This window comes from Rhinolophus hipposideros (genome assembly GCF_964194185.1).
Source record: "Rhinolophus hipposideros genome assembly, chromosome: 21".
Lineage (NCBI taxonomy): Eukaryota > Metazoa > Chordata > Mammalia > Chiroptera > Rhinolophidae > Rhinolophus > Rhinolophus hipposideros.
Window position 1 is genome coordinate 43,523,465 of NC_138067.1, and position 25,616 is coordinate 43,549,080.

Consider the following 25,616-nt stretch of genomic DNA (forward strand, 5'->3'; position numbering starts at 1 on the left):
TCAAAATAGCATCGCCATACACCTGAAACTAATAAAAAAAAAAATAGCATCCCCATCCTGTCCTTCTCTATCCCCTTAACTAACCTCATTTTTGTGTGTGTGTGTCACTACCAACCACCATATTATGTATTTATTTGTTGATTCATTCTCTGGTTTCCCCACTAGAACGTGAACTCCATGAAGGTAAATATTTTAGTTTGTCTTGTTCACTGCTCTGTTCTTTGAGCCTAAAACAGTGCTTGGCACATCATAAGTTTTTAATTAATATTTGTAGGAGGAAGCAAGGGAGGAAACGAGGGAAGGAGGAAGGTAAAAAGGGAAGGAGGGAGGGAGGGAAGAAGGAAGGTAGGTAAGGGTCTACTACAGCGACTTTACTCAAAGTCCATTGGGGAGGTTTTAGTGAGAGAAGGGACGGATTTCAGCCTTTTCTTCTCTAAAGTGATGGGATTAACTTCTTAATTTTTTCAAAATATCTTTGAAAAATTTCAAAATATGACATTCGCCCTTTTCAGCGTGGAGTTATATGAGGGTTTTTTTGGTAACAGCTTTGAGATCTAATTCATATACCATACAACGCACCCGTTTTAAAGTGTACAATTCTATGGCTGTAGTATATTCATAAAGTGGGACAACCATCCCCACATCCATTTTAGAGTATTTTTATAACCCCAGCAAGAAACCCTGTACCCCTTAGCCATTACCTCCCAATCCGCACTTCCAGGTCCCCAAGGCCCTGCTAACTAGCATCTGCTTTCTGTCTCTATAGATTTGCCTATGCTGAACATTTCATGTAAAGGAATCACACAATACATGGCCTTTGTGGCTGGCTTCTTTCACTCAGCATGTTTTTAAGGTTTATCTTAATCAGTTCCTTACTGATTAGTATTTACTAGTTTCCAGGCCTTTGCCTTTATGCGCGATGTAAACTTTAGGCACCATGCCCCATCCCATACATGTGTCATTTACACACGTGTGCATTTACATGCACATTTATTAATCATGTAGAATAAACTCCTGGATATAGAAATGCTTGGTCAAAGGGTCTGTGCATTTGCGATTTTGATGGACATAGCCAAATTTCCCTTCATCGGAGCTGTACAAGTCCGTCCCCTGAAAAGCAGTGTGTGTGTGAAACACCTTTGAAGTTGGACCGTGGTGGTGTTTACACAGCAACGTGAATGTACTTGATGCTACTGAACTGTACACTTAAAAATGGTTAAATTGGTAAATTTTGTGTTCTGTGTATTTCACCACACACCCACAAAAAAATAATCATTAACTAGTAACAGGATTAAACTACAAAGGGGTAAAGAGAACCCCAGCAGATACAGGAAGAACCAATACTGGGAGCAGCCACTCCCCCGAGGGCTGAAGCAGAGCGCCCAAGGAAATGTGCTGGGGTGGTGAGGGGAGTGACACTGGTGTCATTGCACTGGGGACTCTGTCCATCACAAAAGCCCGCTGGGAGGAGCCCATGAGAACCAGGAACAGAAAGAAACTTCATCCTCCTGCTGGGTTTCTCCAGTGCCCTCTACTGAAAGAGCTTGACATTGAGCTAGCTGACAAGAGAAATGGTTGCGGGTCCATCCAGCTCCAATTATCACAGAACAGGGAAACGAAATGTGGATTCGGGGCCAAGAGGAAATACACTGAGATCTGGCACAGGGTGGCTGTTATAATCCAAGGCAATATAATACTATTATTTCTCGTCTGACTTGCCTGACTCCCTTCCAAGTCGTCTAAAATCGGGACCTGTGAACTGGGTCATTGATGAGATCCCTTCCTTCTACATGTTGTCTGTGGCTCTCCATAAAATCAGGGGGTTACTCCCAAGAAGGGGTGGTGTAAAGCGCTGAGATTTTAAGTCCAGACGCTTCCCCTATGTATTAGCAGGGTACTTCTGCCCTGATAAATAAACCTCAGAATCTCAAGCTGGACCCAACAGAAATTTATTTCTCATCCTGTAAACTCAAAGCAGTGCAGGATGGTTGGAGGAAAGTGGGGGGAAATCCAGCAGTCTCAGGCCGCCCTGCTCCCTTGGTCTTGTGTCTCTGCCATCCAGGAAGTCTCATTTCCCCTGGCGTCTCTGCATCCAGCCAGCAGACAGGGGATGGAGAGAGTGGGGGTCACGTGGGAGGAGTGTATGGGCCAGGCCTGGAAATGGCTGCACCTCACTGCCACCTGCATTTCCTTTGCCAGAATTTAGTCATATGGCCCACACACAGCTGCTAGAGAAGCTGGAAAATGTAGTCCCGTTGTATTCCTGGTAGGAAAATGAAATGGGGTTGGGCAGACAGCTAACCAGTCTCCGCCAAGTGCTACTTCCTAGCTTTGCCACCTGGGCCAGTGACCTTGTTTCTTTGAGCTTTAGTTTCCTGCCCTGAAAATAAAGACAACCAACTCCACCTTTTCCACTAGTTGTGAAAAATCTGTGCAATAAAATATGTAACCAATTGTGAAGTAAACGCAACCATTATAAATCCAATGATAACCCCCTTTTTATCCCTCCCCACTGCCAATTAATTTGCCCCATTTCTCCTGCCAGGCACCAACTGGATGATTGAGATCCTCAGCTTAATCCTAAAGGATGGGGATCCCTCCTGGATCCGCTCAGTGCCCATCTGGAAGCGGGCGCCCTGGTGTGAGACTATCATGGGTGCCTTCAGCCTCTCGGACCAGTCCAGCCCCCGCCTCATGAGTTCCCACCTTCCCATCCAGCTTTTCACGAAGACCTTCTTCAACTCCAAAGCCAAGGTGCAGGAGCAGGGAGGGGTGAGGTGGGGGGAGAGAAGGCACAACTAACAGATGAATTCAGCACATGTTTATTGAGCACCTACTATGTCCTGGCCCTGATTTAGAACAGTAGTAAATAAACACAATGTAAGCCCACATTCTAAAGGAGTACAGGCAGTGAATAGATGGAATAAATAAGCAAAAAAATGTTTCCAAGGTGATAATTCACATTGAGAAAGAGAGTGGGCGTTAGAGTTAGGGGTGGGGGTTGCAATATAAATAGGGTGTGAAAGTTCCGTTTGAGGAAAGACCTGGGAGGTGAGGGGAGGAGTCAGGAGGAGGGTGTCTGGGGGAGAAAATTACAGGTAGAGGGAAGAGCAGGTGCAAAGGCCCTGGGGTGGGTGTGATATGCCTGAGGACCAGCAAGGAGGCCTGTGTGGCCAGAGCCAAGTGAGACATGGGGAGAGGAGTGGAGATGACAGGGCCAAAAATATGCAGGGCTGTATTGGTTGTGGCTGGGGCTTGGCTTGTACTCTGAGCAGGACAGAGCAGGGGAGGGCTCTAGACAGAGACCGGAGCCAACTTAGGTCTTCACAGGCGCCCTCTGGTGGCGAGGTTGGGAACAGCTCGTCACAGCGAGGGCAGAAGCAGAGAGGAGGCGACTGCAAGGGTCCAGGTGGGAGGTGCCTATGGAGACCTGGGTGGTGGCCGTGGAGGTGGAAAAAAAAGGGGGGGGGATGGGTTTAGGGTGTATTTTGAAGGTGGAACCAGGAGAATTTGTTGACAGATTGGATGTGGGTGTGAGAGAAACATGAGTCAAGGGTGTCTCCACGGTGTTTGGCTTCAGGAAGTGGGAGGATGGGGCTGTCAACAATTGAGATGGGGAGGACAGGGAGGAGAGGTTTGAGGGGGAAGATGGGGAGCTCTGCTTTGGCCCATCGATATCCAGGTGGAGGTTGTTAGTGGGCAGTGAGATATACGAATCTGGATTTGACAGGAGAAAACTGGCCTGGACACATATATTTGCACTTTGTTGCTGGATAGATAGATAATTAAAACCAGGAGACTGGTAGGATCACCGAGGAGGTGAGTGTAGACAGAGACAATATAGGGACTGCAATCCAGGAGTCCCCAAGGCCACCCTAAGTCTCCATGATTCACTAGGACTCAGAACTCAGCGAAAACGGTGGAACTCACAGTTACAGTTTGTTACACTGAAAGGACACAGATTAAAATCAGCCAAGGGAAGAGGCAGGTGGGGCAAGGAGAGACCAAGCACCAGTTCCCATTGTCTCTCCCAGGAGTCTTAATCCAGGTAGCACTTAATCCTCCCAGCAATGACGTGTGACAACGAGCAGAGTCTCACCCACCAGGGATGGTCACCTGAGCCTTGGTGTCTAGGTTTGGCCATGTGTGACAACATGGCTGACTACCATATAGCTGACCTTGGTCTTGGGGAAAGAGATGGTTGTCAGGAAAGGACATACCTGATGGGACTTGGGGGTGGGGGTTGGTTGTAGAACATAAACCTTGTAAACAGATGGGAGTCAGGTCACTGGGGCCTCTAATGCCAGGCCCAGGGCCTGGGGCTCTATCCAGGCGTGCTGGACAGCCAAAGAGGACAGACTCAGCTCTGGGTGTAAAAAGACCTTCTGGAGCCGTGTGGAAGTTGGGAGGCTGGGGCGAAGGTCCATGCAGGAAAGGATGTGGCTGGGGCCTTGGCTCTGGGAATAGGAAGGCTTTTCTTACCCTGATCTCCCCCATCCTGAACCCTATGCCTTCCTCCTCCACTCTTTATTCCCTAAAGCCAAACTGTCTCTCCATCTGATTCATAAACAGCTCCCCTCTCTTCCTAGAATGTGGTTGGAGGGAGCTCTCCCCATCTTCTGGGATGAGGTGAAATTATCTGAGCGACCGTTAGCTGGGAAGTCCTCTGAGAAGTCTACCCCGAGTCCTTCCTGCTGCAGGGTCAGAAGAGATGGGAGCTCAAGGCCCTGAGGGGCTGGGGTCCAGCCATGTAAGATACCTTCTCCCCTCTCCTCAACACCCACGCACAGGTGGTCTACATGGGCCGGAACCCCCGGGATGTGGTCGTCTCGCTCTATCATTACTCCAAGATCGCTGGGCAGTTGAAGGATCCCGGCACGCCTGACCAGTTCCTGCAGAACTTCCTCAAAGGCGAAGGTGAGGATGGGGGCAAAGTGGGGTCAGGGGAGCCCCTAGTGGACCCAGACTTGAAGAGTGACAGAAGAGGGATGAGAAAGGAGAGAGACAGGCAGACACACAGGGTGTTATAACGAGTGATGGAGACAGACAGGGTACCAAGAGAAACAGATTGAGAGAGACGGAGAGAGAGAGGGAGACCACACGGCTGAGAGAGAAACCAAAATACAATGAGAGATGCAGAAATGGGGAGAAAGAGCTAGAGAAAGACTGAGAGACGCAGAGTAAGCCAGAGACAGACAGATATGCAGACACATAGATAGAGACACTGAGAGGGAAACAAAAAGAGACACTGAGAGAGAAACAAAAAGAGAGATATGGAGAAATAAATGCAGAAAGGGATGGAGTCAGAGGCGAAGAGACAGAGGGTCACGGGACGCTAGATATAGGAGTCTGGGGGGGTGGGGAGGCACCCAGCTCAGAGGGGCCAGGCCTAAGACGGTGTGGGACTAATTAGTCCCCTCTGAGCCACAGCGGGGTGGCCTTGCTGCCTGGCCCTCACCTCTCGCCCCTCCTCCCGCAGTGCAGTTCGGCTCCTGGTTCGACCACATTAAAGGCTGGATTCGGATGCAGGGCAAAGAGAACTTCCTGTTTATCACCTATGAAGAGCTGCAGGAGGTGATTAAGCCACACACACGTTGGCCCAGCAGCCCCCCACTCCTCCACTCCTCACAGCCCCCATTTCCCTTCCAGTAAGACCTGCTCTGCCACCGATCCAGGTGCTGGGGCAACAGCAGTGAACAGAACAGGGTTCCTGAGCCCACAAGTGGGAGAGGGATCATGGACAAATTAATAAAATAGATGGCAGCTGGGAAGAAGAGCTAAGGAAAAAAGGCCAGCGAGAAAGGAGGATAAGGAATGTGTTCAAACACACGATTTTGAGTAGAGTGGTTGGGGGAGGCCTCCAGGAAAAGATAACACTCAAGCGAAGAACTGAAGGAGGAGAGGGAGCCGTGGAGATATCTGGGGAAAGTGTCCCCGGCAGAGGACCAGCGAGTGCAAAAGCTCTGGGGTGAGATTTCCAAGGATTGGAAAGAGGCCTGATGGCCAGAGCTCAGTGAGTGGGGTGGGGGTGGGAAATGAGGCCCAATGGTGAGTACTTTGGCTTTTCTTTGAGTAGTTGGGAGCCATAGGTGGACTCTGAGCAGGGGAGGAGATAAGATGGATGAGATCATGCGAAACTGTGGCACATGGGAAGTGAGTATCAATGATGGTTGTGGCCTGAAAGGCAGAGAAAAGTAGTGGAAGGAACAACCTGGAGTTAGACTGGGATCCTATCCAAACCCCATCAGATGTAAACTGGGACAGGCACTTGGGAGAGAGACACCTTCTGGCTTGGGAAATCAAGGAGGTCTTCCTGGAAGAAGAGACCGTGCAGAATGCCTGTGGATTTACCTGGCTTCAAGGAGGATTCAGGGCTTCTAGCTGGAACAATCCACAGTGAATGTTCCCAACTATTCTTGGTTCTTAGCAAAGGTCTGTTCTGAGAATCTGAGAGCCTGGGAGGCTCTCAATATGTGTCCCTTCACCAATGGCCCCAGACATGTTCGCTTCCTGTGTGTACACTTCATGTATTTTTTGTATTCTCCTTTCTCTTGGTACTTTTTATAGTGGAAAGAGCCTGGATTTTGGTGTCCAACAAAGCAGTTAAAATCCTCTTAAAATCTCTCAGAGCCTCAGCGGTCTCATCCTTAAAATGGGTCAAAAATGCCAGCTTACAGGACTGTTGTGAGGACCATAATACCTGGCACTGGCATATTGTAACCACCTGACAAGGTTAGATACCAAAACGTTAGTATAGTGTGTAAAGTAAGAGCGATTAGGTTCTGAGTGTGTGTGTGTGGGGGGGGCTATCTAATTAGTAATAACAGTAATGGCAAATGCCATGTACCAAATGTTGCACATGAATTATTTCACTTAATCCTTGCAAAGTACTGACAGGGAAGCTACATATGAGATCAAACCATATGAAATTGCTGATTTATGGTAAACTTACATTGTTCACCCCAATAGTGTTATTATCCCCGTTTTAAGAGGGGGAAACTGGTGGTTTATAATATAGAGTTGATAACTTGTCTGAGACACACAGTTCTTCTTGGGGACCCCATGGGTTGTTGTTTCGTCTTTAAAAAAAATTTTTTTTTATTGGGGAATATTGAGGAACAGTGTTTTTTTCCGGGGTCCATCAGCTCCAAATCGTTGTCCTTCAATCTAGTTGTGGAGGGCGCAGCTCAGCTCCAAGTCCAGTGGCCGTTTTCAGTCTTTAGTTGCAGGGGGCGCAGCCCACCATCCCATGTGGGAATTGAATGGGCAACCTTGCTGTTAAGAGCTCACTCTCTAACCAACTGAGCCATCCAGCCTCCCCCTGGTAAAGTTATTTTGATGGAAAGATCCAGAAAAGATTTTGGCATTACCCCTCCCCCCTCTTTTCCATCTAGCTTTATTCTCCAAACCAGAAACTGGGCCATGCAGCCTGACAGAGCTTCTGGGCTGCCCCTGGGTGTGAGGAACTGCCAACATGTTAGAATTTCTGGGACACGTCAGTGGTTCAAAAGGATAAACGGATGGATGGTTATGAAACCAGGAATGACCTGGAAAAAGGGGCTGTGGCGTTTGTGGAGCTGACTAGAAGGCTGATTGTCCCAGGTGCAGATCAGAGACGGCAGCAAGATAGAGAGGATTGCAGGCTTTTGGGACCCAAATCTGAGCTCCTCCCTGTCTGTGTGACCCTGGACAAGTATCTTCCCCTCTGTGGGCCTCCATTTACTGATGGGGGTACTGACACCTTTCTACAAGGCTTTTTTTTTTTTTTTTTTTTGGCTTAAAAAACACAGAAGTTTATTCCCTCACAGTTCTGGAGGACAGAAGTCTGAAATCTAGGAGTTGGCTGGGTTAGTTCCATCTTGGAGGCTCAGAGGGAGAACCTGCTCCCTATTTCCTCTCTTAGCTTCTGGGGTTGCCTCTGCAAGGCTACTGACAGGATAGGCACAGATATACATGAGGGGTTTGGACCAGAGCTTGGTACACAGTAGGTGCTCAATCCACAGTGACTTAAACCATCATTATGATGAGGGAGGAGATACTTGCGCTGCATCTGGATGCGGAAGCTTGCCAGGTGGTGCAGGTTGGCGCTGGGCTTCCCTGGCAGCCCCATGCCAAGGCTTGTAGGGAGGAAAGTGTAGGGGGCGGTGGGACCTGGAAGGAGAGGGTGGGGAGCAGCTGGAAAGGTGACCACACCTGTCCTTGAAAGCCAGGCCTGGGGGCTGGGACTCTTGTCCAGGGGCACTGGGAGCCACAGGAGAGCTGGGAGTAGGCTCAGCTCTGGGTGTGGGGGACTGGAGGCATGGAGGCCAGGGACGAGGCTGGGACATGGGTCCCCAGGGAGAGAATGAGGCCTGACCAGTGCTCGGGCTATGAGGACATAGAAGAAGGGATGGGGCAGAGAGAGTCAAGAGCAGATGGACAGGGCCTATGACTGACAGGATTGAGGGGGAAGGAAAGAAGGAGGGGTGAGGGGGGCCAGGAGTCTGGCCCTGCGACAGGGTGAGTGATGGAGCTGTTCTGGGATGGGGGCCTGCGGGAGGAGTAGGTTTGGGGCACAGGCCAGCTGATGCCTATTTCTAACCTGAAGGAAGGTGATTCTGCATGAGGTACTAGACTAACCTCTGCCCCCTGCTGTGACCTCTGACCCAGCCCCGCCCCTTCCCTCCCAGCCATAGAACACTACAAAATCCAACAAGGCAAAACAAAAACAAAAACAGAAACCCTTGGCTTGGAAGTGGGGAAACTGGGGCAAAGAGAAGTCACCCAGACAGGTCTGGGTTTGTACTCAAGACATCCAAACTCTAGGTCTGGTGCTCTTTCTTCCCCTGTGGTCCCCTCCCTCTGCCTGGCCTTCTACCACCCCCTGACCCCTTCTCCCCTGCCCCCAGGATCTCCACGGCTCCGTGCAGCGTGTCTGCCAGTTTCTGGGCCGGCAGCTGAGCGAGGAGGCACTGGGCTCCGTCGTGGCTCACTCAGCCTTCAGTGCCATGAAGGCCAACGCCATGTCCAACTTCACGCTGCTGCCCCCCAGCCTGCTGGACCAGCGCCATGGTGCCTTCCTCCGGAAAGGTACGGGGGCTCTAGGGTTCTAAGCCCCAGTAGGACACTGCCTGGCTGTGTGGCGTGGGCAAGTTGTTTAACCTCTCTGGACCTCAGCTTCCTCAGCTCTGAATAGATCTGTCTTCACAGGGTCCCTGTGGACTCAGGATTGACTCCACACACAGAGCTTAGTATGGGGTGGGGCCTGGACACAGCAGCGGCTTCAGATGTGCCTGCCACCCCAGGCCTGCCACTGCCTCTCAGAGAGCTCCAAACAGGAACAGAACCCCTGTGTGCACAGTCACAGGCCGCTCTGAATCGCTAGGAGGCTCTTCAGAGTCGGAGTGAATCATTCCTGCATGAATGTTTACCCCAGAGACATTCAAGTGTTGTATTACAAGGTGAGGGGAGGAGTGTGTTCATTTCCTGTTGCTGCTGTTAACAAAATACCACCAATTTAGTGGCTTAACACAGCACACATGTACTCTCTCATAGTTCTGGAGGTCAGAAGTCCAAAACCAGTCTCACTGGGCTAAAATCAAAGTATCATAAGGACCGTGTTCCTTACGGAGGCTCTAGGGCAGAATTGTCCTCTGCCTCTTCAGTTTCCAGATCTGCCGGTGTTCTTTGGTTCATGGCCCCTGCCTCCATCTTCAAAGCCAGCAGTGTAGCATCTTCTGATTCTGACCCTCCTGCCTCCTCCTACAAGGACCCCTGTGATTAAATGGGGTCACCCGGATAATACAAAATCATCTTCACCCCTCTCCTGTCTCAAGATCTTTAACTTGCAAAGTCCCTTTTGCCACAAAATGGTACCTATTCACAGGTTCCAAGGATTAGGATATGGATGTCTTAGGGGGGTCATTCAGCCCACTACAGGGGGCTCCCCAAACCTCACTGGGGGTGTCATGTAATATGTGGTACGTGCACTTGCCAAAATTCAAAATACTATGATCCAAGTGACATTGGCCCCAGGATTCCATGTAAGCGTGGAGCCCCAGGTTGAGATTAGAAACCTGAGGATGGGGAGATACCATGCGGGGGGCCCAGGAGACAGCAGGGTTCCCGCCTCTTGCCTGACTAGTTGCTGTGGGTTTCATCCCAGCGATTCTGGGCGTGCCTGGCACCAAGGGAGTTCATTCATTCCCAATGTCAAAGCAATAATGGAAGTAGTGTAGGGTTGCAGGAACACTGAGGTGAGGAGGCCCTGTTCTAGTCTGAGGTTAGGGTCAGGTCACGAGGAGGTGACACAGGGGCTGTGACAGGTGTGCAGCAATGTTACATGGGGAGACTGATGTTCTGAGCAGAGAGATTTAAGTGGTCAGTGGGTAAAGTGAAGGAAGGGTAAGGTCTGCTGACAGGATGGGGGGGGCAAAGGCGGGAGGGAGCAAGAATGGTGCCCAGGGGTCTGGCCAGGTGACTAGTGGCCAAGGTGACTCAGCCATCACAGGAGAGAACGGGGCAAAATGGAGATGGGCCAGGGGAAGGACGGTGCTTCTGGCCCAGGGAACAGCATGATCAAAGGCCCAGATGTGGGAAAGAGGGTGCTGGGACGTTGGGGCTGGGACAATGCTCCGGTCGCTCCTCACCTCGCTTCCCTCCCTCCCCGCCAGGGGTCTGCGGAGACTGGAAGAACCATTTCACGGTGGCACAGAGTGAAGCCTTCGACCGCGTCTACCGCGAGCAGATGAAGGGAATGCCAACCTTCCCCTGGGACGAAGACCCAGACGATGCCAGTCCGGACCCTGACCCCAGCCCCGACCCCAGCCCCAGCCCAGCCCAGGCTTCCGAGCACCCCCACCCGTGACCCTGAGAATAAACGCATCGCTCCTGTCCGGGCTCCTCAATGCGCTGTGGAGGTGGCACCGCGGGCGGCCAGCAGGGGGCGCGGGAGGACGGACGGAGGCTGGGTGGGGACGCCGCCGCCAGCACCCAGGGCCTTGGAGGGTGAGGTCCTCTTCCCCACCTGGCACGCCATTGGGGTCGGTGACTCAGAAGCCCCACCCAGAGGCAAAGGTGCTACAGGGAGGCCAGCGCTGGGCACCTGACTCCCCAGGGCAGGGTGCTGCGGCCGAGACTCCTTGGGTACCTGGAGAAGAGGGGGCTGGAGACCCGGACTCCTGGGTCTGGGGGAGGAGGAGGCCATGGCTGGACTCCTGGGTCTCCCTCTACGCTGTGGAAATGCAAGTTTTTGGCATGAAGCGGCTTTATTCTGAGTAGAGGTAAAAGGGAACCCCAACAACTCACCCCTTAGCACCCACAAAACAGTCCCAGTACCCTGCTAGGTCCCTCTCCATGGCTCTGAGTCATTTTCCAGCAGGTGTGTCCCCACCGATCTCCAGACCCTCATGATTCAGCTCTGCTCCCCAGATTAGCGTCTCTCCCTCCTTCCTCCCCTTGGCCAAGCTCTGTTTACCCACACTCCTGAGCAGGTGGGTCAAGAAGCTCCTCCTTTTGTCCCAAGGAGTCCCCATTTCACCGCACACAATCCAGCAATGGGGGCCACTCAGCCAGGCCTCCCCTCAGAGAGGTTCTGATGTAGCTGGAACCGGATGGGCACTGCTCTAGGACCCCAGCTTGTCCAGACATTCTACCCATTTTCTAGACTGTGATGCTGAGGTCTCGAGTGGGCATGGGCCTTGCCCAAGTTCTAGAATATGTGAGGGGAAAAATCCCTTCTGCTTTCCAGTCACTGAGGCCAGAGGTTCAACAGACAGGCGGAGGCTTCAAGCTGACCGCATCCAACTCCAACTCTCCTTGGATGGACAGACAGGCCAGCCCAGTTTGGCTTTAGCTCCTGTCAGGGTCGCCCCCTGAGTCCTGCCCGGGTGGCCCAGTCTGGCTGCCGGCTGCCTCTGGGTACTAGGGGTTTGGATGCAGCATTCTCACCAAACCTCCTTTGGGTGGGAGACAGATAGCGGAGATGGCGGGCAGGGATGAGGGGCAGGGGGCCACCCCAGGGCTGGGACCTGGCCAGCGGACGGGAGTCCATCTCACCCTTGGGGGCCCCCCCAGAACCCCGCTGCCTCATCAGGGCTTTGGCTGGGGTGTCCTTGTAGCCCCAGGACTTCTTGAGCTGTGGAGGAAAAGAGAGGGAGGTGACAGCGGGCTCATGGGGGCCTAGAGCCAGGGAGAGGGTGAGAGGATGGAGGAGGTGGTCAGGGAAAAGGAAGGCAAGGAGGAGGAGGTGAAACAGGAAGGGGGAAGGTGAAAAAGGGAATAAGATGGGTGGCAGCAAAGGATGGAGAAAGTAAGAAGGGTAGAAGGGGGGGTAGAAGGAAGGCTCCCACGGGCTGAGTCCAAGGGAGGGAGGAGGTGAGGGAGACAAGAATGAAATGAGGAAGGAAGTGAGACAGGAGGGAGAGATGGCACAGGAGGAGGGTGAAACTGAGGGGAGATGAGAAGGCGTCTGAGCTTCCAGAACCAAGAGGGAAGTGAGTGGGGAGGACTGAGACCCCCAGATCTCCAGAGGGAGGGGAGAACTGTATCCACCCCCTGCAGCTTTGAAGTTGGGAAGGAACAGGAAGCAGCAGGCAGCTGCCTGGGGGGAACGGGGAGCGGGGGGACAAATATTTGCCAAGGGAGGTAATGCTGGGTGAGGGCGGCTAAGGACCAGGTGGAGGTGAGGACCTTGCCCCTACCCTGCCCATCCCCCTTCTCCCCTGGGACTAAGGGAGGTGATTCCTGGGACATTTCTCCCTCACCCTCAGGATAGGCCTTTAGCTCCCACTTAGCAGATGAGGAAACTGAGGCTCGGAAGGGGCACAACTCACAGAGGGACTGTCTGCATCCAGGGTGAGTCTGCCTGTTTCTCCCAATGACACTGCTCTTACTCTTTTAGCAGCCTACTTTACAGCCGAGGACACTGAGGCCCTGCCTAGGGTCCCCCAGGGAATTGGGACAGCCCCTGTTGGAACCCCAGATTCTAAGCAGCTGGGGGGAAAGGGGCCCCCTCTGAGTTTATGACACTCGAATCCAGGAAGGGAGGCAACCAGGGCTGAGTTCCAATCGTCCCTGGTGCCTCAGATTCCCCACCTGTGAAATGGGTGGGTAGAGAACTGGAATAACATCTACCTGCTAGGGTTGTGGCAAAGGTTAAACTTAACCACTTCTGTGAAAGCGCTTGGTGTGGGGCCTGGCACGTGGCAAGGTGCCCACAAAAGACCATTATTTCAACGTTGGTCAAGTTACTTGACCTCTCTGGGCCTCAGCTTTCTCATCCATGAAAATGAGCACAATAAGCGATTGCCTCCCTGACCTGGGATGAGGAAATCATGAAATAAATACAAATCAATTCCATTTGGGGAATTCATTATAAGAACAATTATTATTTTATTTCACTCTGTTGGCTCCTCCTCCCAATCAAACTAAGGATGGGACAACCACTCAGCCCATTTCCTAGATGAGAACACTGAGGTTCAGAGTAGTCAAGTCAATACCCCCAGGCTTTCACAATTGGTGTATCATGGCAGGATTTGCAACCAGAGCTCTCAGGGACTCTGCCCCATGCCACCAGGTACTCCCCTGCCCAGCACACAGTAGAGGTACAGGAAATGGACGGTGGGATTAGGAACTCAGGTAAGCAGCTTGGCTCCCCTGCCTCTCTGGGGCCAGGGTCATAGTAGGCCCTCAGAAAACAGAGCAAGGGCTCTAGAACCAACTGCATGACCTTGGGCAAGCACCTTCCTCTGAGCTTCAGCTGCCTCCACCCTCCTCCACTACTCTCATTCTCAGGCCAGCCACCAGGTCTTACCTCATTGTCACCATCACTGGAGCCAGACAGCTGGGACAGGCGGCTTAGGTCCCATAAGGAGCGACTGGGCCGGGCTGGAGGAGCGCTGGGGGTATGGGCACGCTGGACACTCCTCAGGATGTCACTAAGTGCAGGCCCTGGGATAGCCGAGGTCTCCTGCCTGTCCCCCTGGAAGACTCGGCAGGCGGCCAGGCGTTGAGCCAGCGGTGACACATCATCGGGCAGCGGTGGTGACATGGGGGCCACAGAGCAGCGACGGGCCACACGGTGTGGGCTGTGGGCCAGCTGCAGCCCCCCCAGAGTACTGACAAAGGGTCTCTGGGTAGGCGCAGGTGGGAGTGGCCTGGACGCCGCGTACAGTGTCCGGAACTCGCGGCTGAAGGCGTCAGCAATCTCACCAGTCAGCAGGGTCACCAGGCCGCGGTGCAGGCGTGAGTCGCTCCACGTGAAGCTGGGTGGCATGGAGAGGGAGTCAGGACCTCTATACAGCCCCAGAGGGCTGATCTGGCCCCCATCACCCGTCCCAAACCTGGTCTCAGGACAGGCTGTGTGACCATGACCTTGGGCAATTCCTGCCACCCCTCTGTACAATGGGGACCACTGGGGTACCTACCCCAGAGGGTTGTGAGGACAACACGTTAAGATACGGAAACTATCATCTGGAATCAGACTTGAGTTTAAACCTGAACTCTGCCCCTTGAAGGATGCCTCAGTTTCCCCTCCGGAAAGAGATAGAGTTCATTTTCTGATACCCACAGGGGCTGTTTTAAGACTCAGCAGCTTCCTATGACTGCCATTTATAAGCACATGCTGTGGGCCAGGCTCTGGCTGTGCCTGCTCTGTGCCTGTTTGCTCTTCTGGAATATGGAGCTAAAACAGGAAGATTTGAACAAGAGAACACGGGTGGAGTGCTCTGCAGGGTGCCTGGCTCGTGCCCAGCCTATGAACTGCGGTGACCAGTGGCCTTCGGAGGTTGTCATCACGGTGGTTGCTATTTAAAGCATCTAGTACGGTCTTGCACACAGCGTGGGCTCAATAAATGCCTTCTTTGGAATTAAATGAATCTGGGTTCTAATTCTGGCTTCAGTGGGGGAAGGGGGGGCCTTGGACATGTCGTTTTCTATTCCTGAGCCTCAGTTTGCCATGCCTGGGTCTTGCACCTGGGGGGTGCAGTACCCAGCACCCAAAAGAGCAGACAAGTTAGTGGCTGAGTGCTCTTACCTGGGTGGGGTGGTGATGTCCTCGCTCCCTGGCAGGTTAGTCGGCCAGCCTGCCCCTTGGATTGTGACACCCCTTCCCCACTTATGACCTCACTCTTGGAGCAGCCAGTGGGAATCCTGAGGGGTCTATGAGGTCACCCCATTCTGCTCCACAAAGACTCTCGCGGAGCAGCAGCTGTTGGCTCGTCTATGTCCCACAAAAGCTTCTGAGACTCGAGGACTTAAGAGCTGTGGTCACGACGGAACTCCTGAGAGGGACGCGACTGTTCGGAACCAAGGACACTTCAAGTGCTGACTCTGGGAGGCCAGAACCAAGGGCAGAAGTCTCGTGGGTGTGAGGAGGGTCATTCAGCAGTTCCGGGAGGCCCAAGAAGCTCACGGCCTGGCTTGGACACTGTCACCGTCGCCAGGCCACCATGGTCCTTGGCTGGCTGTTGCTTCTGGTGATGGCTTTGCCCCAGGGCACAACAGGTATCAAGGAGTGCATCTTCTGTGAGCTGACAGACTCCTCAAACTGCCCCGGCTCCCCCATGCACTGTGGCGACGACGAGGACTGCTTCAGGGGCCAAGGGACATCCCCAGGCCTCGGCCCCGTCATCAACAAAGGCTGCATGAAATCGACTTTGTGCGGCCGTGAGGAGCCTGTCACCTACCAGGGTGTCACCTACAGCCTCATCTCCACCTGCTGCTACGGCCACCTGTGTAACAAGGGCCCCATCCCTGCAGGCAGCTGGATGGCAGGGGCCACCACCGGCCTGGCACTGGGTATGCTGCTGTTGCTGCTCCATTAGCTGTGACCAACATAGAGGGCAAGACCTGGGACTGGTCTCCCGGCTCCACTGCCCCCCATGCCCTACTCCCCCCCCCCCCCATTAAACAGCCAGAGGCCTTGGACAGCTTCATGTGGCCCTGGCTCCATCCATTCTAGGGCTGTCCAGCAGGAGCCCAGGGCTCCATGAAACACCCTGAAGCCGGATTTAGTGGTGGGGACCATGCCCAGTGGGTTTGATTATACTACTGTATTTCATTGCTTCTAAGGCGTACATCTTTTCACATTTTGATTAGGAAGTTCAAAGTTAAAGAAACTAGAGTCGATGGCACCTAGAGTCAATGAAATATGGTAATAATAATAATAATAACATTAATAAAGGACAGCTGATGTTTATGGAGCACTTCTTACTGATGTGACGTGTCGGGTATCTCTCACTGAATCCTGTGCAGAGGTGGGACGGTAGATTCTCTTGGAAACATCTCAGTCTCATTGCTGTTGGTTCTCAAAATGTGGTCTCCATACCAGCAGCATTAGTATCAACCAGGAACTTGCTAGAAATGCCAATCCTTGGGCCCCATCCCTGGCTGAATAAAGGTGGGACCAAAAGTCCGTGTTTTAACAGATTCCAATGCACGCTCAAGGCTGAAAGCCACTGGTCTAGGTCAGCAGTTCTTAACTGGGCTCTTCTGCCCCTCAGCGGGTCGGGGCAGGTGCGCCTGGCAATGTTGGGAGACATTTTAGGTTGTGACAACCAGGAAAGGGGATGCTATGGACACCTACTGCGTAGAGGCCAGGGACACAGTTCAGCATCTGACAATGCCCCGGAAAGCCTCCCACAACTTAGTCATTGGTCCCCAATGGGAACAGTAACTCTTGTGACACCTTGCTCTCGAGACACTAACCATATCACCCCGTTCTGTTAGGGGGAAAACAGAGGCACAGAGGTGACATTGTTGCCCAGTCACACAGCTAGTAACTAATAGAGCTGGGATTTGAACCCAGGCCATCTGGGCCCAGAGTCCATGCACCCCTGCCTCCCATGCAATGATCCAATGAAGTAGGTGCTCATCATTCACACTTTCCAGATGGGGAAACGGAGGCCCAGGAAGTTGCAGAGCCAGGATCCAGAGTCAGCTGGACCCCAAAGAGAGCCGAGGAGGGACACCAGACTGTCTGAGGACCAAGCCATGGCCCATTTGCACAGCAGGTCTCACTGCTTTCCGAACACTCTGAGAAGTGGTGTTACTCATCCCAGGCAGAGCTTGGACTCCAATCCAGGTCCTCCTGGTTTTGAAACTCCCACACACAAACTGAGGGCCCCATTTTCCAGCTGAGGAAACACAGGGTCAAAGGGATGAAGATTTACCCCAGGCCACTAAACAGGCCAGCCACGGGGCCAGGGTGGGCACCAGGCAGGCCTGGCTCCAACCCCAAATCCCTCCTGCCTCATGGCACCTCCTCTCCTGGCAGTGTGTAGACCCATTTCACAGATGAGGAAAGAAAGGCTGGGAAGTGGATCCAAGTACTCTCTGAGCATGCTGAAGGAGAGTCGGGGCCGGGATACTGGGCAGTGTGGCTAGGGGGGCCGTACCTGTAGGATCCTGAGATGACCCTCTCCCCGTCCAGCAGCACAAACTTCTCCCGCACGCTGCCGCTCACCTGCCGTCGCCAACGGCTCTGGAAACTGCAGCCCTGCACAACGCGGATGTCCAGGTTCTGGGAGGTAGGGGAACACATCTTTGCTCAGGTCAACCCTACAGGCCTCCACTTTGGGGTCCCTCCAGGCTGGTCCTAACTGGGGGTCCCATGACTCTATAGAAGGGTCTGTCCCAGCTTCCCCAAAGCCACCAATCTCAGGCCTCAGGGGTCTCTTGGAGACTCCTCTAACTCAGAGGGACCCCCGTGGGAAGGCCCATCCCCACTTCCCCCAATGCCACGGGCATCAGATCTCAGGGGACCCTCTCAGCTGGCATCTACCTCAACGACTCAGGACCCCATGGAGGGATCTGCCTCCACTGCCCCCAGCACCAGGGGAATGGGGACTCAGAGGTCCCTCCAGCCAGGCGCCTACCTCAGTGGCCCAGGGGTTTACCCCTAGCTGCTGAGCCAGCGTCAGGAAGGGAGGGAGCTGCTGGCGGTCCAGGAGCAGGTAGACAGGCACCCAGCGGCGTGTGGCAGCGTCCACCAGGTCCAAAAGCAGGTCTGGGTCAGTGAAAATGTCCATGATGACAGCCACCAGCTGGGGGGCAGAGAGACCGTCTATGATTGAAGCCTGGGGTTTGGGGGGACACTCAGAAGGTGGGGCCCTGCGGGTGAGGTGCTCTGCGGGTAGCAGTTTAAGGGCCTGGCCTCCATGAGATGTTCTAACAATGCCCACATGTGAATGAGAAAAAGGCAGCCCTCCCTGAAGACCCCAGCCTCTAACTACTGGAAACTGTCCTCATAAATCACATCTGCAATAGTGAACGGTGTCTCCTGAGCTGTAATACTACAGGTGGCCCTGGTCCAGGGGTCAGTGGGCTGGAGGCCTTTGCAGGGCATTGGGGGCAACTGCACAGTCCTCAGGGGTACCCTGGATGCCATGGTGGGAGGTCTGACTTGCTAGGCCACCAAGGCTAGCTCTGGGGACTAGGGATGCCAAGGGCCTGGATCTTACAGGCAGGAAAAGGTAGTGGTGATGAGCGCTGACTCACCCGCCAGATGGCCTTGGTTCAAGTCCTTGCTTGGCCATTTACAGGTAAGAGACTTAACCTCCCATCCCTTGGTTTCCCCATCTCCTCTGTGGGCACAGTAAATCCCAACCTCACAGGGCACTCGTGAGTATTACAGGTTAACCCACGCAAATAAAGAACTGGCTGACCAGGGGGCTGCAGGGAAGACATCTGTGCCCTTCCTGGAGACACCTGCCCTGGTGGGGGGGAATGGGGTGGAAGGGATGACAGATACAGGGGGTCATAATTAGGTCCAAGGGGCATGGATGTCTAAGGGCACCCAGATCTTGGGGAGATGGGGACCCTCACATCTAAGAGGGTAAAGATGAGGTCTGGGGGTGTGGACTCTGGGTTTCAGAGGTGTGGACTCCAAAGTCCCAGGAGGGCCTGGTGGAGAATGCCTGGGTCCCGGGGGATGTGCACTCCCAGGTCTGGGTCCGGGGAACGGACACCAGGCCCCCCTGAGGCCCCCACCTTGCCGGCAGCCTGGATTTCCTGGCGCACCAGCTCCTTGAGGGGCGGGTGACCTTCACTAGGTGGCTGGGTGTACAGCTGCGCCCGGGTGATGCCCTTCCAGCTCTTGTCTTCTGGCCAGCCCAGCCGAAGCATGGGCACTGGCTCCTCTGACTGGCCGGGCCAGTAGGTCAGGCTGCCAGAGTCCTCACTGGTGACAGTGGCTCCCTCTGCTGTCCTGTCGGGCTCCTGCTTGGCTGCTGTCCAGTCCTCAGCCGCCGCTGCCAGGCTCCGGAGCTCATCCCCACTCAGGAAGGGCTGCAGCTCCTCACGCTTCACGCAGGCCTCGAATGCCTCTGTGCCCTTGCTCAGCAGAGCCTCAAGCGCCAGACGCTGGCCCTCGGAATACAGCAAGCCAGGGCTGGTCGCGGTCAGGGGCAGCCCCCCACCCTCTGCCCCAGCCTCTGACTCCACTCCTTCCAGTGCTGCCAGCTGGGAGGCTGCCATTAGGCCACTCAAGTGGGAGGACTTTGAGGCTGGGTGTCTAGGGTTTGGCTGTCTCTGGGGCACTGACCATTTGGGGGGTCTCCTGACAGGCCAATACTATGCAGCCACACAAGACTTCCAGAACCCTGAGAAAAGTCCAAATGGCTGCCTATGCTGTCCCTGGTTCACAGTCCTGACAGACTGCCCAAATGACTGAGCACCCAATGTGTGGACTGCTCAGGACAACCTCCTGCCAGCCTCCAGCCGCCACAGTGACTGGCTGGCCATCTGACTTTCCCGCCAGCTGTCTCTGATGGTCTGGTTGATCCCACAACTGGCCGTGTGTATGGGTTAGACTGACCACCTGACACTGTCTGCAAACTTTGCGACCTGTCAGCTGTCCATCTCTGCTTCCTCGCACAACCTCCAGCCTACTGGCCACACGATGCCCCCACTGACCCTTGAGCTGTCTCAGAATCCTTCAGAAGGTCCGGCAGACTGCCTGACCATCTCCAGGAAACAGGCTGTCTGCCTATTTGCAACCACTCGAATGTCCTCAAAGGGAGACTGGGTTGCCTGTTTGTCCCTGGTCAATAGCACATCTGACTGACTCTGGCTGTCTCTTCGATTGTCTGGATGACATTGATATTTTCCAGCTGACAATCTCAGTATCTGACCGCCTGGTTGAGCTCCCAGCTGTGTCCAGTGGATGTTTCTCCGGAGAACTGGCTCACCAGCTCACTGGCTGCCCACTCTGGACACCTCTTCTTTGGCCCTCCTCTCAGTATCAGAGAAATGCACTCCAGACTTGGCATCGCCCTTCCCCAGCCAGGGAACTAGGTCAGTCTCCTCTGTAGAGGACCCTGCTCCTGGGCCTTCACACCCGCTCAGGCTGCTACCCTGGAGGATGTGCTCCACGAGGTGGTTAATTACCGTAGAACCGGCCCATGATCCCGATAGCCCATCTAGGCTGAGGGCCCAACTCACTGGCCATCGTTCCTGAAACGCGCTGCTCCTGCCTGTCCCCCAGGCTGCCCTGTTACCTGTGCTGATCCCTGGCAGAGCTGACCCGTCAGGGTTTCAGTCTGAATCCCACTATCTCCTGCTAGCTGTCTACGTATTCATAACGGAATAAGGATAAGGATAACTCTATATCCTTTGAGGCTCCTAAGCCAACCTCTGTGGACCCCAATCCGTGCAACCCAGCAGGCCCTCCTTCCAATCCCAGCACCCAGGCACTCCCTTCCTCCAGGGCACAGCAACAAGCACTGCAAAGAGAAGGAAAAGGAATCAAGCCAAGCCCTCTCCCCTTCTCCTACCCCATCCAGTTCTCCTTCCCCTTCCCTCTTGCCTTTTTCAGAGGAATTTGATCAGGGGGCTGGAGATCTGCTTTTATTTCTGCGATTCTTCCGGCAATCTGGCCTCATTCATCAGGTTTCAGCCTGGGATCCGGGGAACCCAGCCCCTTGTGTAAACACAGGGAAGGGCCCACACAGGTCCTTAGCGAAGCTCTGGGGTGCAGGACCCAGGGTATGAGGTTCCAATCCAGAAGCACACACCCACTGGGCTGCTCAGCCAAGTGGCCAGTGACCCACAAGATCCAGGCTTCATGGGAGGAGTGCCTCACCCATTCCCACATACCCCTGCCACACTGTGGCCTCACCCGGTTCAGACTTTCCTGTTCAAGCCCCGCCTAGTCCAGTGAGGGAACGCTGGAAACGGGAGCGCCGGTCCTTTAAGTGGGGACGGGTGTGGCCAATGCTAGGAAGCAGGTTCCGGATCACCTGACACCTGGCTCTTGGGAAAGGAGGTGGGGCTTCTGCAATAGGGGACTGTGAGGGTCCAACAGGTGCACCACAGCTCAAGGCGCAGAGCCCTGCCCGCAACTAGACCGCTAGAGGGAGCCCGCAGGCTGAGGCAGAGGGTATACTATGGACACCGGGGACCCCAGGACTTCGCCCTGGCACAACTGGAGGGGCTGGTTCCCATGGTCATAGGCTCGGAGCCCAATTCCCCAAACCAAATTCATTCTTGCCCACAAGCTCCAATCCACTCCCAATCCCATCCCCCCAATAATACACACAGGATGTCAGCTTCCAAAAGCTTTTTAATAACAAGGCAGGATCTGGGGTTAGTTTTTGTAGCCACGGCTGGCCCTTCGGCCTCTGGCGCGCTCAAACTTCCGGCCCTTGGAGCGCACGTAGGGTCTGCAGAGGAGAGGAGGAAGGATGAGAGTATGCCCAGGTTACAGATGGAGCCAGGGCCTGCTTGCATACTGGGGACTCAGAGAAGAGTGATGCTGGCTCTAATAGTTAGCACAGGGACACCAGAAGGGGACCTCAGTCAACCCAAGAAAGGTCAATTGATAACACCAAATGGGGTGCTGGAAAAACTTTGCAGTGTAGGAAGCTAAGATGCCAGGAGTGGCTGCTACAGCACTGCACCGGACATTGGAGGTGTCAACCCGAGTGCCTGGAGGCTGGTTAATAACAACGCAGGCTCTCCACCCAGGACACGCCGACTCAGTCTAAGACAGAGACTGCATCTGTAACACTGTCTGTGCAGGGCCCTCACCCTGAGAAACACAGCTCTAAAGCTGAGTCTTGAAGGGAAAGTGGGTACGGTGAGGTGGGAAGTTCCAGGGAGGCCAGAGGCTGGACTAGTATGAGAAAGGAGGCAGCTGGAAGCATGACAGGCCTAGACCTGCAGGGTGGGGTGCAGGGGGAGAGTCAGAGCTGGGTATACTTACTTGGTGTGGCTGTGCGGAGTTCCAGGGGCCTTGCCGAAATGCCTGTACACCTCTCGGCCCTTGCGAGGACCTGGGAAAAGGGAGGAAGGGGTGGATCAGGCAGAGACCCAGCACCCAGACCTCCTGCAAGCAGCTTCTCTCCAGGGCTCAGGCTGATTGGGAGGGTGACGTTGGGCAATTCCCTGACCTCCCAAACCCGGGAAGGTAAAGGCTGCCAGCAGTCACACACCCTCATTCACACCGGGTCCCAGCCCCACCATGGGAGCCACTAAGCTTCCCTCACCAGACAGCAGGACTGTGCCAGAGCCCTTGGGGGAGTCCAGGGCCAGCTGGTCGAAGGTGAGGATCTTGCCCCCAGCCTTGAGAATGCGGCTCCGGGCACGACTGCTCACACGAAGTGCACACACCTGGGAGACACAGGACAGGTGTGGTAAGAGCCCCCTGCAGGGCCACCCACGAGCCGCTGGGACTTACTGTTCACTGCCCTGGCCCAGCAGAGAAGCCCGGCTACTTGCTCAGCCCAATAACCAATACCACCAACTATTAGAAGAAATTTCCAGACCTGACATCAGCTGTTTTACCACTTTTAGAACCTGCAGCTATTACACGTAAAGAAACTGAGACATAAAAGAGACCCAGGACTTTGTCCAGAGGTGACAAAGTAGCAGAGAAATTTAGATTTGAACCCAGGCTGCAGGCAAGTTCAAGAGCCAGCACTGTCAACAGGGCTCCAGAAGGGGCTTGCTCTGGGATACCACCATCAATGATGCCAATGATAAGTCCCCTTCAGTCCCCAAAGCGACCTGGTAGGTGTGATGCCTGCCTCATCCAGAGGTGAGACTGAGGATACAGCATGAGCCTGAGGGCCCCACAGCAAACAAGGATGAGCCAAGTCTGCAGGACTCTACCCTTTGCCCATGCTTTTGACACGCCCACTGTGCAGAGCCCCTCGCCACTCACCTTCAGTTTGGGGACCTCCTGGATACGCACATCATCGGTTATAGTCCCTACAACCACAGCAGTTTTGCCCTCCCGACCAGGAAGCTTCATTTTACGGATCTTTGGGGGAAGAGAAGAGATGCACATTAAGGAGTCCCTTCTGGTGTTTAAATCCAATTCCACTGCTTCAAGCACCCCAAAGACCAACAGTTGTGCCCTGATGGGGCTAAACCCATCCATGCCATGTCTCTCAAACTAGCACTGGCCTAATCACAGGTTCAGCCCAGTAAAATCTCCAGAGAAAATGCAAGCACAGATTTTTCAACAGATCTCTCCTATAGCGGGTTCTTGACACGTAAGATCTTGTTGTATGACTTGAAGCCTCAGGAAAAACTCATAAAGCCATTGTAACCACCCCCACCTCACAAAGAAAAATAACAAGACCAAAAGGCCAACCCAGATGAATATCCAGTTGGCTACTAAGCTACAATCTGAGGGTCAGAGCTCCAAGCCCACCCTTCCTCCCAGAGCTCAGCTCCATGTGACTCAGTCACCCCCAGGTTGGCTATGCTCCCCCCATGAGCCCCTCACCATCCGAGAAAGGGACAATGGTGGCCGGTTGGTGCGACTCATGAACAATCTCTTCAATACCACCTGGTTGAAGGTGGAGTTGGTTCGTCTGGCCAGAAACCTGTATAGCTGGATGTGAAAGGAAGAGGAGGAATGAGAACCTGGGGTCTCCTACTTCCCCCTCCCTCCCAACTTTCTAAGGAATGGGCAAACATATGATTTTGTCTGTCTCCCACTGAGCTTCAGGGAGAGAGCTGGCCCAGGTCCCTCCTGGTCAGGGACCCATAAAATTCCCTCCCCACCCCCTCACTGTGTACAGACCAGGGGCTGAAAACACTGAACTTCCAGATGCTCTGGGGCAGAATCAGAGATGAGAGCCTGTCCTACAAGCCCCTGCGAGGAGCCAGTGACCAATGCTAGGATGGAGGCCCTGAAAGTTGTAGTCTGGGGTGGTCCTACCCAACCATCTCAGGCCCCAACCTCACCTTGACCAACAGCCTTAGGTAGATGTCCTGGCTCTTGGGCTCCTTGCGCCGAACCTTTCTGTCTTTGTTGTGACGGATGTCGACTCCCTGCCGAGTGAAGGCAAAACCATGGTTAAGTCTGCTGTCAAATTACTCACGCATAACTGTTCTCAATCATTACTTCTTTCTGAGACATTAGATGGAGTTCCAGTCTCTAAAAAGACAAATCCCAGGCCCACCACTGGGAGAGCTCTAGAAATCACAGAAATACTCTGGGCCTCAAATGACTTTTCTGCAAAAAGGGGCTAATTCTAATGTAAATCCTTCAGCACACGACACACAGCACCTTGAAAGCTTTAATACAGTAGCCACATTAACTTCGAGAAAAAGTTTTAACTCCAGAAATTGTATTTGTCAACAATTAAAGTGTTTAAGTTCCCAATACTTGCTTCCACACATGGAGGGAACCAAAAACAAGGGCAAAGGCTAAGTACTATCAAACCTTTACTTAGAAATTGATCTGTACAGAACCCATTTTAGAACGATCATTCATTTGGTTTCCCTGAAACTAAAAACATTATGAGATAGTAGCCGACTTTAGCGCTAAGAAAACTCTGGAAAGCCCACCATTTCTACTACGCCACCGGCTTACTTTCCTGAGGATTTTTCTTTTGGACTGTGTTATAAATTGTAACTTAATTATCAATTGCTCCCACTTAACCAATACTTCACGTTTGCAAGAACCTATGGCGAGCACCTCCTACAACTTCATTCTTTCTAAAATCAAATCTGCGAGACAGAATTACTGTCCCCAGTGAACAGATGGAGAAAGTGGGGCATGGGCTGGGAAAGCAAAACCACAGGAGGGGCAAGGAGCCGGGCCTCGCACGGGGCCTACCTGGCCCCAAAACCCGGGCGCTGGACGCTCGCCAACTCCGCACCAGAGCCCGACTTTTCAGGGCGGGCAGTGCTAGGTCCGGGAGGAGGCACCAAAGGCAACAGATAAGAGCGGCTGTGGAACCAGCGCCTGGGTCGGACTCTTGGCTCCGCCACTTCTTGGCATTTGCTTCCTGGTCGTATCATTTAACCACCTCATGCCTCAATGTGAGAATCTATTCAATGGGAGCTACAACGGAGGAACACGGGAGGGGCTGGAGACAGATACGACTGACCAATCCCTGGTCTTCAGGCCCCGTTAAACTGTCCCCCGACCGCAGGAGTCGCCTCCTCCATACACCCCCGGAATCCCTGCCTCCCTGTGGCGCGCCCCCAGCCCGAGACTACGTCGGATGGCGGCGGATAGGAGAGTTCTGAACGCCTCAAAGCGAGCTCACCATGATGGCGCCTCCTGCTCCACAGGTCCGGAAAGAGAGAACGGAGTCGCTGTGGGCGGGGAAAGCCTTCAGCAAGCGGCGCCTACATGACGTCACATATGCGCGACGCAGCACTCTACCGCGAGT

At 53.8% G+C, this 25,616-nt stretch overlaps 4 protein-coding genes across 4 annotated transcripts in view; 2 read left to right on the forward strand and 2 right to left on the reverse strand.

Moving 5' to 3' along the window:
• SULT2B1 (sulfotransferase family 2B member 1) overlaps positions 1–10,872 on the forward strand; it is a 28,336-nt gene extending 17,464 nt beyond the window's left edge. Inside the window, exons 3-7 of the mRNA XM_081032139.1 lie at positions 2,546–2,754; positions 4,791–4,917; positions 5,480–5,574; positions 8,889–9,069; positions 10,653–10,872. Of these exons, the coding sequence (XP_080888265.1) occupies positions 2,546–2,754; positions 4,791–4,917; positions 5,480–5,574; positions 8,889–9,069; positions 10,653–10,846 (806 nt within the window). The 3' untranslated portion in view covers positions 10,847–10,872. The remainder of the gene's footprint in view (positions 1–2,545; positions 2,755–4,790; positions 4,918–5,479; positions 5,575–8,888; positions 9,070–10,652) is intronic.
• Positions 10,873–11,232: 360 nt separating this feature from the next.
• Positions 11,233–21,134, reverse strand: FAM83E (family with sequence similarity 83 member E). The gene is made up of 6 exons (XM_081031898.1): positions 20,786–21,134; positions 18,970–20,702; positions 17,856–18,023; positions 17,376–17,500; positions 13,793–14,243; positions 11,233–12,115 (listed from the first exon to the last, which is right to left on the reverse strand). The coding sequence occupies exons 2-6, from the start codon at positions 19,453–19,455 to the stop codon at positions 11,840–11,842; spliced, it is 1,506 nt and encodes a 501-aa protein (XP_080888024.1). The 5' UTR covers positions 19,456–20,702; positions 20,786–21,134; the 3' UTR covers positions 11,233–11,839.
• Positions 15,429–15,803, forward strand: SPACA4 (sperm acrosome associated 4; the record flags this gene model as incomplete). Its single annotated transcript, XM_081031899.1, has 1 exon — positions 15,429–15,803. One exon carries the CDS (start codon positions 15,429–15,431, stop codon positions 15,801–15,803), a length of 375 nt encoding a protein of 124 aa, XP_080888025.1.
• Positions 21,135–21,523: 389 nt separating the features above from the next.
• On the reverse strand, positions 21,524–25,564 carry RPL18 (ribosomal protein L18). The gene is made up of 7 exons (XM_081031883.1): positions 25,491–25,564; positions 24,178–24,264; positions 23,714–23,821; positions 23,144–23,242; positions 22,467–22,590; positions 22,184–22,253; positions 21,524–21,641 (listed from the first exon to the last, which is right to left on the reverse strand). Exons 1-7 carry the CDS (start codon positions 25,491–25,493, stop codon positions 21,566–21,568), a joined length of 567 nt encoding a protein of 188 aa, XP_080888009.1. The 5' UTR covers positions 25,494–25,564; the 3' UTR covers positions 21,524–21,565.
• Positions 25,565–25,616: the final 52 nt, after the last annotated feature.